The sequence below is a fragment of the Cnephaeus nilssonii genome (assembly GCF_951640355.1).
Source record: "Cnephaeus nilssonii genome assembly, chromosome: 1".
Classification (NCBI taxonomy): domain Eukaryota; kingdom Metazoa; phylum Chordata; class Mammalia; order Chiroptera; family Vespertilionidae; genus Cnephaeus; species Cnephaeus nilssonii.
This window is the reverse complement of record NC_137072.1, coordinates 68,824,858-68,840,279: the sequence shown is the minus strand read 5'-3', so window position 1 is coordinate 68,840,279 and position 15,422 is coordinate 68,824,858. Positions and strand designations below refer to the sequence as shown.

Below are 15,422 nucleotides of genomic sequence, written 5' to 3'. Positions count from 1 at the left end.
CACCAGGTTATATTGCTCATTGCTGTCTAGCACTGCCTCACTGTCAGGACCAGGAGCCCCTGGGAAAGCCATACACATACCTGTCGACTTGTCTTCCAGGCTGTGACAGCCACTGTCTCCAGTGCCAAGGTCCCCAGGAGTGTACCCGCTGTGAGGAACCATTTCTCCTCTTGGGAGCCCAGTGTGTCCAGGAATGCGGGAAGGGATACTTTGCAGATCATGCCAGTCGCAAATGCGCAGGTAACTTGGAGACCAGGCTGAATTCTCTGGAAAGACATAAAGGAGCAAGCTATTCAGGTGTGCTGATCCTCAGGTAACCAAGGAGAATCGGAATCAGAAGTAGCATGAGAACCCAGGGAGCTTGGCCTAAGCGATTGATGACTTCCCATGCATTCCGCCAATTGCTGGTTAAATGGAATATAGAAGAGCAGGCCAATAATTCTCTTGCACAAATCAATATTGTCCCTAACAGTCTTTATGGAAATGAAGCCAATATTTTATGGAATGTAAAGCTTATGTATATCCATTAAGAGTGGATCAGCCCTGTTGATATGAGCATAGAATTTTCAATGTGTAAGACTAAATAACCAGTGATCCTGATATTTGCCATAATATCCTTGAAGAGTAGAATTTCTGGAGATACTTTAGTGAGGCACATTAATCTTTTATTATGAAACTAAAGTTAAGCCCAAAGTATAAATTACCTTGTCTATTGAGTTATTGAGGAGAGTTTCCTTAGTGTGTTCTCATCATTTCTGTCAAAACTTAGTACTGTTTGCCCCACTTTAATGAATACCTGACATTTAATAGTAATGCCATTACCCAGGCATAGCATTTTATACTTCACCAAGTTTCCTTCATCAGCATTATATCATTTGATATTTACAATGGCCTGGTAAAATATGGCAGGCACTATGAATCCTGTTTTACAAGTGAAAAAAACACACACAAAAAACAAAGGGGCTAAGAGTATTAACCAGAGCAACATAAAATAAGATATTAAACCCAAGTTGTTTTGTCCTAATCCAGTGCCTTTTAAACTGTACTGTGCTGCATTTCTCTAACAAAATCTTATTTACTGAAGCATAAAAATAATTCTAGATTATTAACTTGACCCAAAGAAATAATCTATGGTCCTTCAAATAGCTTGATCGCCTGTTGCATTTAAAATAATAATAATAATAATAATAATAATAATAATAATAATAGAGTAGCAGTGATAGTTGTAGTGCGATTAAGCCCTTTTGTGAGCCAGGCACCATTCTAGTCACGACATACATAGCACATGTATTCCTCCCAACAATCATCTGTATTAGGTGCTATCAGTTTCCCCATTTTTTAAAAAAAGCAACTTGCACCACAGATTGTTGGAGGAACTTACCCATGTTTGGCAGCTGGTAAGTGGTAGAGGAGGAACAGTACCCAGAAAGGGCCTGTGCTCTTAATCGCTATAAACTGCGTCTCTTATAACTCAGTATGGTTAACTTTCTAAACAATTCATTTATGTGAAACATTTTCAGATCACAGTGTGTAAGGCAAGAGTGCTCCTCCCTATCACTTTCCTTCCGAGGGTCGATCAGCTGTCTGTGAAATTCTGTGAGAAACTGTTAGAATTCTCTTTTGCTGCAGTTGGCGGCCATGTGTGCTGTGCTCTCCCTCTTCTTTGCTTTACCACTGGGGCCCCGGCTGGGTGTGCGTGCCTTGGTTGTGCGTCAGTCGGTGTGTCCTCTCTTCAACAGCCTGCCCTCAGAGGTGCGTGCAGTGCAGCCACAGAAGCCGGTGTCACCGCTGTGACCGTGGGTTCTCTCTGAAGAGTGGCCTTTGCGTTTCCAACTGTGTTCCTGGCTTCTCTGCCCACTCATCTAACGAAACATGTGCTGGTGAGTACTATCCACTGGTGGCTGATGAGCTCCCCTGCGGTTTCTACACGCAAAGGCTGTGTCTGCACATGCAGTGGACTCGTGTGGTATAAAATGCAGGATGCCCATTCCCGGGGGAAACACGGGTGCCGCTAGGAATAAGGAAATCTTTATAGAACATGAAAGCTTGGGAAAACTCAACTTCTAAAATTTTTAGAGAAGAAAAAGAAGCAATCTTTTTAAAAAGTTAACTGTGCCCTTGACGGTCGCTCAGTGGTTAGAGCGTTGCCCTGCAGACCGAGAGTCCCCGGGTTCAATTCCTGGTCCAGGCATGTACTTTAGTTGCAAGTTCAATCCCCAGCCCCCATTGGGGCATGTGTGGTAAGCAACCAATTGATGTGTCTCTCTCACGTTCATGTTTTTCTCTCTCCCCTCCTCTCTACCTTCCACTCTCTCTAAAAATCAATGGAAAAATATCCTTAGGTGAGGAGTAATAAATAAATAAATAGAAAGTCAACTGTCAAATCAGAAATTTGGCATAAAACTTATGTTTCTGAATTACAACTATGTTGTGGAAAATTACTTATATACTTATCCTACATAATAAAAAGGTACTATGCAAATTCATCACTCCGCTACGCCCACGATTGGGCCGGCTGGAGGCGTGGGGGGCGGGACTCAGGGTGGCCGATTGGCTGGCAGGAGGAGCGGGGGGCGGGGACTCGTGAGTCCCGGCCCCCCGCTCCTCCCGCCGGCCTAAACGGCCGGTGCTGAGGAGGGACCTATGGGGCCGGCGGAAAGAGCGGGTGGTAGTTGACCACCGAGGGCATCTGAGCAGCCGGATGCAGAGCTCGGGTCCGTGTTCTCCAGGTTGGCCTCCGTGGGGTCCGCGTCGCACCCATAGTGGCCGTGTGGGGACGCTGGCATCGTAGCCCCAGCAAGGAGGCCAGCTTCCCAAGCCAGGCTGCGGAGGGAGGGAGGGCCTCTGGGCTGGGAGCACTCCCCCACCCCAGCGGACAGGGCTCGGCAGCAAGCGAGCAGCAGAGAGCTACCAGCGGTGGTGGGTGTGGTGGCCTGGCTTCCAAGAGGCTGGCTTCAGCTGCTGTGGCCTGCGCTGAGGTGGCTGGTGGTGGGAGCAACTGCGGGGGCGAATCCGAGGCTGGGGCACTGGGAGACGTGGGACTGCAGCCCAGAAGACGAGGCTCCGGAGGACCTGGTCACCGACCCCGGCATTGAAGCTGCCTCCTACAAGGTGTATCCTAGCCTAGGTGTGTGGGAAGCAGGTTCAGGAACCTCTCCCTTTGCGGCGCCAGAGCCCAGGCCTGCCAGCGCCCCAGAGGAGACCCCCACCAGGATCGAGGGCGTGACCAGTCTCCAAACCAGGGCGGCCATTAGCCCAGGCCTGCCAGCACCCCAGAGGAGACCCCCGCCAGGACCGGGGGCGTGACCAGCCTCCAAACCGCCAGTGACCCTAACCCAGGCTGGCCAGCACCCCAGAGGAGACCCCCGCCAGGATTGGGGGCGTGACCGGCCTCCAAACCACCAGTGACCCTAACCCAGGCCGGCCAGCACCCCAGAGGAGACCCCCGCCAGGATTGGGGGCGTGACCGGCCTCCAAACCGCCAGTGACCCTAACCCAGGCCGGCCAGCACCCCAGAGGAGACCCCCGCCAGGATCGGGGGCGTGACCGGCCTCCAAACCGCCTGCAGCCCTAGCCCAGGCCTGCCAGCACCCCAGAGGAGACCCCTGCCAGGGCCGAGGCTCAGGCAGCCATTATCAGCTGCGAAGCGCTGAGGCTCAGGCCAGCAGTGGCAGCAGCATTGGGGTTATGGGGGTGGTGCCTCCAGAGGGAGGCCAGACTGGGGGCCAAGGCACAGGCAGTGTGAGGTGATCAGGCTGATAGGGGAGGGCAAGGTAGGGGCAATCAGGCTGGCAGGAGATCAAGGTAGGGGTGAGCAGGCAGGCAGGCAGTGGGGTTAGGGGTGAGCAGGCAGGCAGGCAGGTGAGTGGTTAGGAGCCAGTGGTTCCGGGTTGTGAGAGGTATGTCCAACTGCTGGAAGTTGGACATCCCCTGAGGGGTCCCAGATTGAAGAGGGTGCAGATTGGGCTGAGGGGCACCCCCCCCCCAGTGCACGAATTTCGTGCACCGGGCCTCTAGTATAGATATAATTTATTTATATTTATATAAACTTGTAGAGCTTATAATGCCCGGATGCAATGGTGCATTCTTTGTGCACATGCTGGAGATAACTTATAAATAAATAATGAATAGTGTGAGGAGCTTGCCCCATTAGTTTCATACATTTGAAGTAAATGGATTTCAAGCCATATTGTTTGCCATTAAGAATGAGATAATAGTCCTAGCTGGTTTGGCTCAGTGGATAGAGCATCAGCCTGTGGGCTGAGGGGTCCCAGGTTCGATTCCAGTCAAGGGCACATGCTCAGATTGCGGGCTCAATCCCCAGTGTGGGGCGTGCAGGAGGCGGCCAATAAGTGATTTGCTCTCATCATTGATGTTTCTATCTCTCACTCCCTCTGAAATCAATAAAAATATATTTTTTTAAAAAAGAATTAGGTAACAAGTTAAAAGGGTGGAGCTAGTCTTGTCCAAAACATCAATGAACACTTTATTTTATACAACAAAGAGAAGCAAATTTAAATTGTCTTACTTTTTAACCTCAAAAGTTTCAGAGGTGAATAAAACTTGGGAGTTCTGTTATAGCTGAGCATTCCTTGGCTTTGGGTATCTTTTATCAATAACATGAGGCATACTTTAATGCATGCAGTCAGTCATATTTTCCATCTCTGTATTTCTGACCTCTAAAGATATTAAAACTTCATATGAGAAAAAGTATCTTTAGCTTAATTTATTGGGATCCTTCTAGAAACCCCAAGTACTTGAGAGTCAGCTTGTTCCTCTTGCGATGTAATACAAGTCAATGTGCGAATGTGAATTACTCTCACCTTCGTTAGAGTAATCTTACAGTAGAAGTCCCCCTGAAAGTTGGCATCCCTGACTGTCCTGTCTGGCCTACCTTCAAGTCCAGGCAAAACAACTCGCAGGAGACAGAATGGTCAGAAATCCTAATTCATCCATCAGATGTTTCCTGTGGATAAAGATTGTAAAACTTTTAAACAAAGTGTGTATATTTCACATGAATTCTGAATATAAGCCATTGATAATCCTACTTCAATGGAGATTAACTGGTACTATTCTAGCATTGGTATTAAACACCTCTTTTCTTGCCCTCAGTGGGTCTGATGGTCAGATATGACAGATGTCTTAGGAATGTGGTTCTCAACCCTGGAGCCTATTGGGATTGCCTGGGAGTTTGTAAAATCACGAAGGTCCCACCCCAGAATATGTAAATCAGGATCTCTGGTGGTGGAGCCCAAGTATCAGTATTGTTTTAAAGATCCCTATGTGATTCTTTATTGCTATTATTATTGAATATAATTCCCATACCATAAAATTCACCCTTTAAAGTATACAATGCAGTGATATTTAGTATATCTTTAGTATATTCACAAAGTTATGCATCCATCACCACTAATTCCAAGACACTTTACTTGCCCTAAAGAGAAATTCAGTAATCATTAGGAGTCTTTCCCCATCACCCCCTCACCACAGCCAATGGCTACCACGGATCTACTTTTTGTTAGTACGAATTTGCCTGTTTTGGACATTTCACATAAATGAAGTCATACAATTTGTAGCCTTTTATGTCCGGCTTCTTTCACTTGGCATAACATTTTCAAAGTTCTTCCATTTGTAACTTGTATCAGTATGTCATTTCTTTTTTATGCTTGAATAATATTCCATTGTGTGGATATACCACCTTCTTATTCCTTTATCAGTTGAACATTTGGATTGTTTCTACTTTTTAGCTATTATGAATAATGCTGCTATGAACATTTGTGTAGAAGTTTTTGTGTGGATATATGTTAATTCTCTTGGGTATATGCATCTGAGGAACTACGAGACAGTTTTCCCAAGTAACTACACTGCTTTACATTCCTACCAGCAATGTATGAGGGTTCTAATTTCTCCACATCTTCAGGAACAGGTTTTACCATTATTCCTAGTGGGTGTGAAGTGGCATCATTTTGTGGTTTTAATTCGCATTTTCCTGATTGCTAATGATGTTGAGCACCTTTTCGTGTGCTTATTGGCCTTTCTATACCTTCTTTGGGGAAATGCTTATTCAAATTCTTTGCCTATTTTAAAATTGGGTTGGTTTTACTGCATTGGAAGAGTTCTTTATATATTCTGGATTCAAGTTCAGTTTCAGGGATATCTGATTTGTAAATATTTTATCTCATTCTGTGGGCTGTCTTTTCACTTTCTTGCTAGTGTCCTGGTGAAGCACAGCATTTTTTTTTAGTTTTAATGATGTCTAATTTATTTGTGTTTTTTTCTTTTGTCACATATGCTTTTTGTGTTATAGCTAAGAAAGCATTGTCTAATTCAAGTTCACAAAGATTTACTCCTTATTTTCTTCTAGGAGTTTTATAGTGTAACACAGGGATGGGGAACCATATTTTCTGCCAAGGACCATTTGGATATTTATAACATCATTCATGGGCCATACAAAATTATCAACTTAAAAAAATTAGCCTGCTATATTTGGTCAAATATTTAATTAACTCACCCCTAATGCCTAGGCAGGGCCAGGCCAAATGATTTTGCAGGACTTATATGGTCCTTGAGCTGGACATTCCCCACCCCTGTAAAAGAGCCTGTGTTCTTTTCCTGTGCATCCACAGTGAGAACCACTGGATTAGAAGGAAGCTTATGGTGGACAGTAGCCTAGAGTCTCATCTTTGTAGCTCTCGGAATGAACATTACAAGCCTATTATTTTAAATACACCCCCCCCCCCCCCCCCCCGCAACTTGTAAATTACCAAGCCTGACCTTTGGATCCATGTTTTCCAGGCAGAACACACACTCCTGGTCTTCATGTGAATGGTTCTCTCACCCTGGCCATTGGTTTAATGAAGCCACTGGATTTTTCCCTCCTGAACGTCCAAGACCAGGATGGCAAGGTCGAAGACCTGCTGTTCCATGTTGTGAGCACGCCCACCAACGGGCAGCTAGTGCTCTCGAGGAATGGGAAAGAGGTGCAACTCGACAAGGCTGGCCATTTTAGCTGGAAAGATGTGAAGGAGAAAAAAGTGCGCTTTGTGCACAGCAAAGAAAAGCCCAGGTGACTCCGTGTACCATTGTTTTCCTCCTGCCTCCTTTCCACCAGTGCTTTGCACCTCCCTCATCCCCCCCAACTCCCCTTTTCTCCACAGTTATCCCTTCTCCTCTGAGAAAACATCCATACTCCACAAATGCCAAATGCTTTCAGCTGCCTGTCATCATTTCACTGTAATTGCTCAGAGAGTGTGCTTCTGTTAGAGGCATTTTCATTTTATCACATAATTATGGGTAATTCTCTGATGTGACAGGAAAGTTCCTGGTACAATTACCCAGCTTTCTGGCCCAGCAGAAACAAAGCTGGTTATACACCCAGATGCTCCAGATGCTTCTTCAACGTTAGTGTAATATACTGGGATAGAGTGCATGCTTTTCAAGGTGTGGTATGGGTCTTAGAATTTCAGAGTTGGAAGGAAACAGAGAGTCACAGTTAACTTTCTATTATCCACTTTATGGGATTAATTGTGGTTAATATTTAAGCCTGATCCAGTTTTCCTCTGATGCCTAGCACACTTCTGGCTGTCTTCCCTGCCTCAGCTGACATATGCTTCAGGAATGCAATTGAATGTTAACACTAACCCAAGCAAATATAGCCATGTAATTAGCAGAGTAATTCTACTAAGCAGAAATCAGAGAATGCACCCCAAAGATTAGCCTCTTGGATTATCCTTCACCCTGCTCTGCTTCATTAGTGCAGGTAATTCAGACTAGTTTATTTGTAAACAAGGAGTTGATACCCAGGGAATAGAGATAAAGAAACAGTGAATATTTTCTACTGTCACCACTAAACTTGAGATTTTTTTTTAAGGTTTGGGCTAGGACATAGGTGGGGAGAAAAGTAAATGGCACTTTCTCCGTTTTCATTTGAGAGCTAGTGAGCAATGAACCTCTTATAGAAATAAGAGCAAGTAACATTCACTGAACACTAGCTATTAGCCAGGCACTGTGTTAACTACTTTATGTAAATTCTGTAAATTTATATTCCCAGTCTCCAGGCCTTCAGAGTATAAAGTAATCTTACCCAAGGCCTTGCATCCTATGACGCACAGCTGACGCTCCAACCCAAGGCTCTCTGATTCCACAGCCCATGCCTTTAGCCACTGCGATTTCTGTCTTAACAGTAGGAATAATGGGCATGTTTCCATCTCCGGGGGCATACAGAAGTATTGCTATAAATGGTGCTTAAAACTGTAGTACTTGATGCTATAGAATCACTCGTCAAACTCATGCTCCATCTCCTGCATTCCTTTTGCTGCAAGTATAGTTAAATGTTTGCATATCTCTCTCTCTCTCTCTCTCTCTCTCTCTCTCTCTCTCTCTCTCTCTCTCTCTCTCTCTCTCCCTCTCCCTCTCTCTCTCTCTCTCTCTCTCTCTCTCTCTCTCTCTCTCTCACACACACACACACACACACACACACACACACACACACGTACCTATAGTTGTTTCTCTTGGAATCACTTGTGAAATGTGTATAAAGTACTTAAAGCTTCAAAGACAACCAAAGCGAAAAGCCTCTTGTTTCTCTAACCTTACCTCTTTAATCTCTCACCATCTATTTCCTCACAGAGTCAGCTTTGTACCCATAAACGGGACAAAGAATGGCAGCTATTTTTTAGGGAATTTTTAGTACTTTTTTGGGGTACACATTTAACACTGGATTTCCTTTACCTAAACATTTAAACAAAAGAAAGGATGAGAGGAATAGTAAAAGAAACAGGCTTGGCAGAAACTCATGAAAAAAAGGAAATGGTATGTCTCTGAATGATACAAAAACAAAAGACACAACCTGCCACTCAGGTTCGTGGTTTTGTTTTCCCCCATGCCAACACTGACCCTGATTCTTTAGGACTGGAATTCTTTAGGATTGCATTCCTCTGGGGGTGGGAATGCTCCTGTGGAGTACGAGACAGATTGTAAATATAGTCAGAGGAGACGAGATAAGCTCCATTGCTGAGATGCTGAGCACAGTTATTGGAAGCTCACTGCCAACAAAAAAATCATTCCCACCCAGTAGGTTGGGAGTAACTAGCCCTTCACTGTTCGTTTTGTTGCTCCCATCATCTGTATTCTCTTGAAGGCTGCAAGTGGGGATGGAGAGGACCAGGGTTTCAATGGGACAGAAAAATGGAGGGAATACAGCAAACTTTTTTAAATTAAGTTTTCTGAGGGACAGTTTGCATTTAATAAAATTTCCTATTTTAAATTACTGTTCTATGAGTGTTAACAAATGTATACTGTCTTTCAGTCTTGAGAACACAACCACATTCAAGGTATAAAACCCCCAAAACTCTGTTTACAGTCACTACCTTCCCCAGTCCCTGGTAAACACTGATCTGTTTTTACCCTTGTAAGTTTTGCCCTTTCTGAAATGTCATGTGAATGGAATCAGCAAGTATATAATCTTTTGTTTCTGGCTTTTGCCATAATGCTTTTGAGATCCATCCACATTCTTTCATGTATTGGTAGTTAATACCTTTTAAAGAACTTTGAAAACAGTGGCCCCACCATAGACCAGAATTTGCACCCTCTCATATACATTAATTATGTCTTACCAGCCCACAGTGAGTTCTGTGCTTGGTTTGGCTTTGAAGGGGGCAACTCCTACCTTTCCTTCTAGTAGCCTCAGAAGCTGTTGAAACAACACCCTTTATGAGAAGTGGAAACCACAGCAAAGAGTGAGCCTTATTTTGTTTTCTTAATTAGGATTCTTTGGTTGTAAGTAAGGGAAGTCAACTTGAACTAGATTAAGGAAATAGTAAGGTTTGTTGTGACATTGCAGGTGTGGCCTAGAACTCAAACACATCAAGGGCAGCTGGGCCCCAGGGCAAGCCTGGAAGCTAGAACCAGCACCAGGAAGCAGGACTCGGTTCTTTCTCTTGTCTCTGTGTCTTGACTCATAGGCTTCACTGACCTCTCTCCTACAAACTGGCTTCCTCCACACTGTGGTTTCCCAATAGTCAATAATCAGACATCCTTCCCTAGTCAAGTCTACATTAAATGTTGCATTTGTGTGGCTGGACAGGGAGGGGGATAGAGTTACATAATGAAAGCATTGCAAATATTGTTATTTGGGACCCTCTCATATGAATTGGGTAGGACTTGACGAGTGAGTTTGCAGGGAATAGGGACTCATTGAGATCTACTCAAAGATTATGAAAGATTCCTTTTTCATTCTTTAGTTTTACCATTAGCCTATAATCTATCACTAACCTTTCTTGGCCCCAAAACTGATTTTCAACCTTTTATAGATTCAACTTAGAAAAATAGGAAAAAATTTATATAATTGTTACAATGAGATCTAAGAATACACAGTAGTTTTGTTTGCGTTTCACTAGGTTCATATTTATCTGGTCATTTTTATTTATAGTATGAATGTTATATTACTGTAGTGGTTTGATCCAAATTCATCCATGCACATAGTCTGGAAATGTTTTTAATCATTGTGATTCTAATGACTAATTTAATGATTGCATTTTCTCATTTCTTTCTTTGGGATTTCTTTTAGGAAAGGTTACTTTTCCCTGAAAATTAGTGACCAGCAGTTCTTCTCTGAGCCACAGCTGATCAACATACAAGCATTTTCAACACAGGTAATAAAAATGCCACACTATTACTAATTTTATGTGCCTACCAATTCTCAAGCACAAATATAGATTTCTTGTAGTTGTAGACAAATAAATGAGCTGAATTAATCTTGTCTCAGTTTTCTCCTGAAATATTTTTTTTAATGCTTTTAGGCAATAACAATAGCAGCAACCATTACTAATACATCTGTAGTACTCTTTGTAGTGTTTCTCATTTAATCCTCATGCCATCCCCATGAGGTATTATTATCCCCAATTTACAAGTGAGAACTCTAAGTCACAGGGAGCTTAAGTAACTTGTCTATGGTGGTACACCTAATCAATAGAGAGTCAAGAACTGTGCTCATTAACTCTGAATGCAGATTCTATGTTCTTGATCATTACATTAGGTGCCATCTTTTGCTATACTGAATCAGAAACTAGCCCATCAGAATAATTTGAGGTGGTTCTAGTTCTTAAGACTTGCCTTATTCTTAGATAAATGAGTTAATTTTGTAAATGTTTCTCTCTCATGGGTATGGGATTATGTTGGCTACTTTTGCCTATCTACTAGCATTATGCAGCCAGACTGCATTTATCTTAGTTGGCAGTAGTCAGATGATCTTATTAAGGATATCCTTAAATGTTGTGCCAATGTGGTCATCAGCCAAGCACTGGTCTGAGGAAATCATGGTAGCTGTTGTAAAACTCAGTGTGATGTTCTTCTCTTCTCATCACTCATCTCTGTCAAGTTGTACTTATGTGTGCAGAATACATATAGTGGTAAAAACTCTGAGTAATTAGGCTTCAGGATTTGAACAGCTGAAATGTGCAAAGAGAGTAGGAAGATAGATATACTCTTAGGTTTGAATGGCAAGAGAAAAGGACATCATCATGGGGAGCCAAGGCTACCTAAATATCCAGATCTCAGGAGTGTGTTAGACATGATTCAAGGAAGGACCTGAGGTCATTGTTTTTAAACTGGTATTTTTATATCTTTGGTCCAAAAATGAAAGGACCATAGCCTGTGAAACAGAAGTGGCTGCCAAATGATATGAACAGCCCAGCTCAGCTCTTCTTGATGGCATTCTCACTTTAGGGATGGCTGAAATTAAGGAATGATTTAGAAATTAATTTGATCTCAGAGTTGAGCTAAGAGTATGAACTTTGTTTTAACTGTAGCTAAAATGTGATCTCTGTAAATATGGGCCAGAGGGTGACATCAAGCCCCAGGACTTATTGGCTTAGATGTTTTTCAGTACTTAAGCTCAGAAGTTTTGTTTTGTTCTTTTTGTTTGTGTGATATAGTTATGCTAAACATGTGAATAAAAGGCCTAGTGTAGGTATAAGCAAGTGGCTTTCTCACCAAGATGATGAGTTCTGATGGTTCCCTGATATTTGTTGTTTTCCTGAAATCAAGTGAGTAGATAGTGAGGGCACATTTTTATTTTATTTATGAGAAACTTTTATTATTTTAACTTTTCAAAAAAAGAAATTTTAGAAATGTGCTTTAATTTATTTTTGTTCCTTTACATTTCTGTGGTATTTGAACATGGTCTTGAGGCTCCATGGCATTTTCTCATGTAAGTTAAGTCAATCTTTTCCATTTATGGATTTTGATATAACCTTTGACTTCTCTCTTTAGAATCCAAGAGGCCTTTCATTCCCATGTGTAGAATCACAGCTTTGAGTTTTCACTTGGGAATTCTCAGTAGCTATTTTCTAGTTTCCTATTATGTGATTGTTATAATCATGCATTCATTAGACATTACTCTAATAGATATTGAAATTCCCAGGAGGTCAGGAGGGCTAGTTTTAAAAGAAAGCCTTTTGGATTAAAGAGGGCAGTGTGCTGAGAAAAGTCCTAGATGGTTCAACTTCAGATGATATAAAAAACTGAGATAATGTTTTTTTTGGCTTCTGGCCTTGATTTTTTTTTGTGTGTGGCGGGGGGCGGGGGGGGTTCAAATAGGGTTCATTAACTTTTATCTTTGTGAAGGAACATTTTATCTGCTTACTCAAGTTGGCAAGAGCACACCTGATAATCCTAAGGAAACATATTAAAATTTGCTATATGAGCAGTGCCACTTGAATTAAACAGGTGCTTGCCTTACTCAGATCAGGATCTTGTCAGGCTTTATAACCTGAGCTGGGTTGGGTCCCTTCAAGATATGAATGAAACAGCTTGAAGAAAATTACTGGGAGGGACAAGAAATAGCATGAATTCAGAATGCAAAATTATCTTACTCCAAGTCAGCATGCTGCAACATGGCCTGGAATGAAGTGCTCAACTCCCAACACAAATGCAAACATTCCATATGTCTTTTAGCATCTCTTGGATGCAGACAACTGACTGGGTTGCCTGACACTGACCCGATCACAGTTACAGTGAAGGGGATGTGGTATAACTCAAGACAGCAGAGACTTCAAAGATTTAGAAGCAAGCAGTTCTCCTTGATGGCCTCTGATGAATACTGTAGTCCTGAAGTGGCTAGAGACGCCTCCAGAATCAGAGATGTGAACCTCATTTGCTGTGATTCCTAGGACCAACCCTACCTTTGACAAATACTGTGAATATGCAATAGTTTGGCACTTTGCTAGAACATCTAGAGTTCTATAAAAATCATCAAAATATCAATTAGGTTGCACACAACTGATATCTAGCCCACTGGATGGCCCTCTCTTTTCCTGCTCAATGCTTTCTCTTCTTCTCCTTCATTCCACAGCCCCCCTATATACTGAGAAATGAGGCTCTCCACATTAGCAGAGGAGAGAGGGGAACCATCACCCCACAGCTGCTTGACATCCGAGATGATGACAATCCACAGGATGTGGTAGTTGAAGTGCTGGATCCTCCACTTCATGGCCAATTACTTCAAACACTTCAGTCCCCGGCAACCCCTGTCTATCAATTCCGGCTGGATGAAGTCTCCAGGGGCCTTCTCTGCTATGCTCACGATGGCTTGGATAGCACATCTGATGTCGCAGTCTTGCAAGCCAATGATGGATACTCCTTCCAAAATATACTGTTCCACGTGAAGATTGTGCCCAAGGTACGTGTCATTCCCAGAGGTACAATTTCCATTCTCCTAGATGTTAAGTTTTGTTGATGATATCATTTTTTAATTTCATAAAGATATGGGTGGTTGCCGAAACCAGTTTGGCTCAGTGGATAGAGCGTCGGTCTGCGGACTGAAGGGTCCCGGGTCCGATTCCGGTCAAGGGCATGTGCATTGGTTGCGGGCACATCCCCGGTGGGGGGTGTGCAGGAGGCAGCTGGTCGATGTTTCTCTCTCATCGATGTTTCTGGCTCTCTATCCCTCTCCCTTCCTCTCTGTAAAAAATCAATAATAAAAAAAAAAGATACGGGTGGTTATTTATTCCATTTGTTAAGCACCTATTATGGAGATACTTAGGACATTCAAAAATTAAGAGAACATATTACCCAATCCCAGGAGCAGAATATATTTTGTTAGGAGCATCTTTGATCTGAAAGACCTGGGCCCATTCTCTCTACAAAAGGTAACTTTTGAATCTTTATGTTGACTTCCTTCCAGAAAAGTGCTTCATTGTCCACTGATCCTTTTGTCTCCTGCCTGAGCATGATCATAATCAAATGCACCCCTGTTCTTGTCTGCTCTTCTAAAACAGTTCATGAAATATGTAAAGCTCATAGTCCAGGTCTCATAATGGATCAAAAAGGATGAGTTCAGCTATTCTGTTAGCCCAGTGGTCAGCAAACCGCGGCTCATGAGCCACATGCGGCTCTTTGGCTCCTTGAGTGTGGCTCTTCCACAAAATACCACGTGCACGCGCACACGTACAATGAGATTGAAACTTCGTGGCCCATGCGCAGAAGTCAGTTTTCGGCCTGGGCGAGTCTATTTTGAAGAAGTGGCGTTAGAACACTCAAGGGGCCAAAGAGCCACATGTGGCTCGCAAGCCGCGGTTTGCCGACCACTGTGTTAGCCCAAAGAAGCAGGAATGGGAACTCTCTCTTAGTTATGATATAAATCGTTGGCTTATGGGGTAGAAGCAGTGTTTCTCAGCCTGAGTTATTCCTGTGCTATTTCTGTTAGTTTCTGCCATATGTGCAAACACCTGCCCTGTTATTTACTTTGAGTCAACTTCCTTTTTTACTGTGCCCTCATCCTAATAAACAATAGTTATGAAATCATGGGTTTAATGTACAATTATACTTTTTTCTATAATGTTAAAATTAATATATAACATTTTATAAACTTTCATTCATGTCTTTCATAAAATACTAGAGGCCCAGTGCACGAAATTCGTGCACTTGTGGGGGGAGGGGTCCCTCAGCCCGGTCTGCGTCCTCTCACAGTCTGGGACCCCTCAGGGGATGTCCGCCTGCTGGCTTAGGGGGAGTGGGCCTAAGCTGGCAAGGCTCCTGCCACCACCACTGCACTCACCAGCCATGAGCTGGGCTAACTGCTCCTTAGTGCTGCCTCAGAGGCGGGAGAGGGTCCTGCCACTGCTGCTGTGCTCGCCAGCTGTGAGCCCAGCTTCTGGCTGAGCGGTGCTCCCCCCCCCCCCCCCGCCCCTGTGGGAGCACACTGACCACAGGGGCAGCTCCTGCTTTGAGCGTCTGCCCCCTGGTCGTCAGTGCGTGTCATACCAACCAGTCATTTCACCGTTTGGTCAATTTGCATATTAGGGTTTTATTATATAGGATTCTTGGGATATCTATCATATTTTGGGAAAACAGTGTGCTAAATCAAAGAGATCTATCGAAAAATATTTTCTAAACCATTTATTACATAATGATGCTTCATTAGA

General features: G+C 43.3%; 1 protein-coding gene across 2 annotated transcripts in view; it reads left to right on the top strand.

The window, feature by feature from the left end:
- Positions 1-15,422, top strand: part of FRAS1 (Fraser extracellular matrix complex subunit 1) — a 439,997-nt gene that overhangs the window by 283,144 nt on the left and 141,431 nt on the right. For both annotated transcript variants that reach the window (XM_079772302.1, XM_079772303.1), the window contains exons 25-29: positions 100-240; positions 1,740-1,880; positions 6,796-7,066; positions 10,568-10,652; positions 13,352-13,678. In XM_079772302.1, coding sequence (XP_079628428.1) covers positions 100-240; positions 1,740-1,880; positions 6,796-7,066; positions 10,568-10,652; positions 13,352-13,678 — 965 coding nt within the window. The remainder of the gene's footprint in view (positions 1-99; positions 241-1,739; positions 1,881-6,795; positions 7,067-10,567; positions 10,653-13,351; positions 13,679-15,422) is intronic.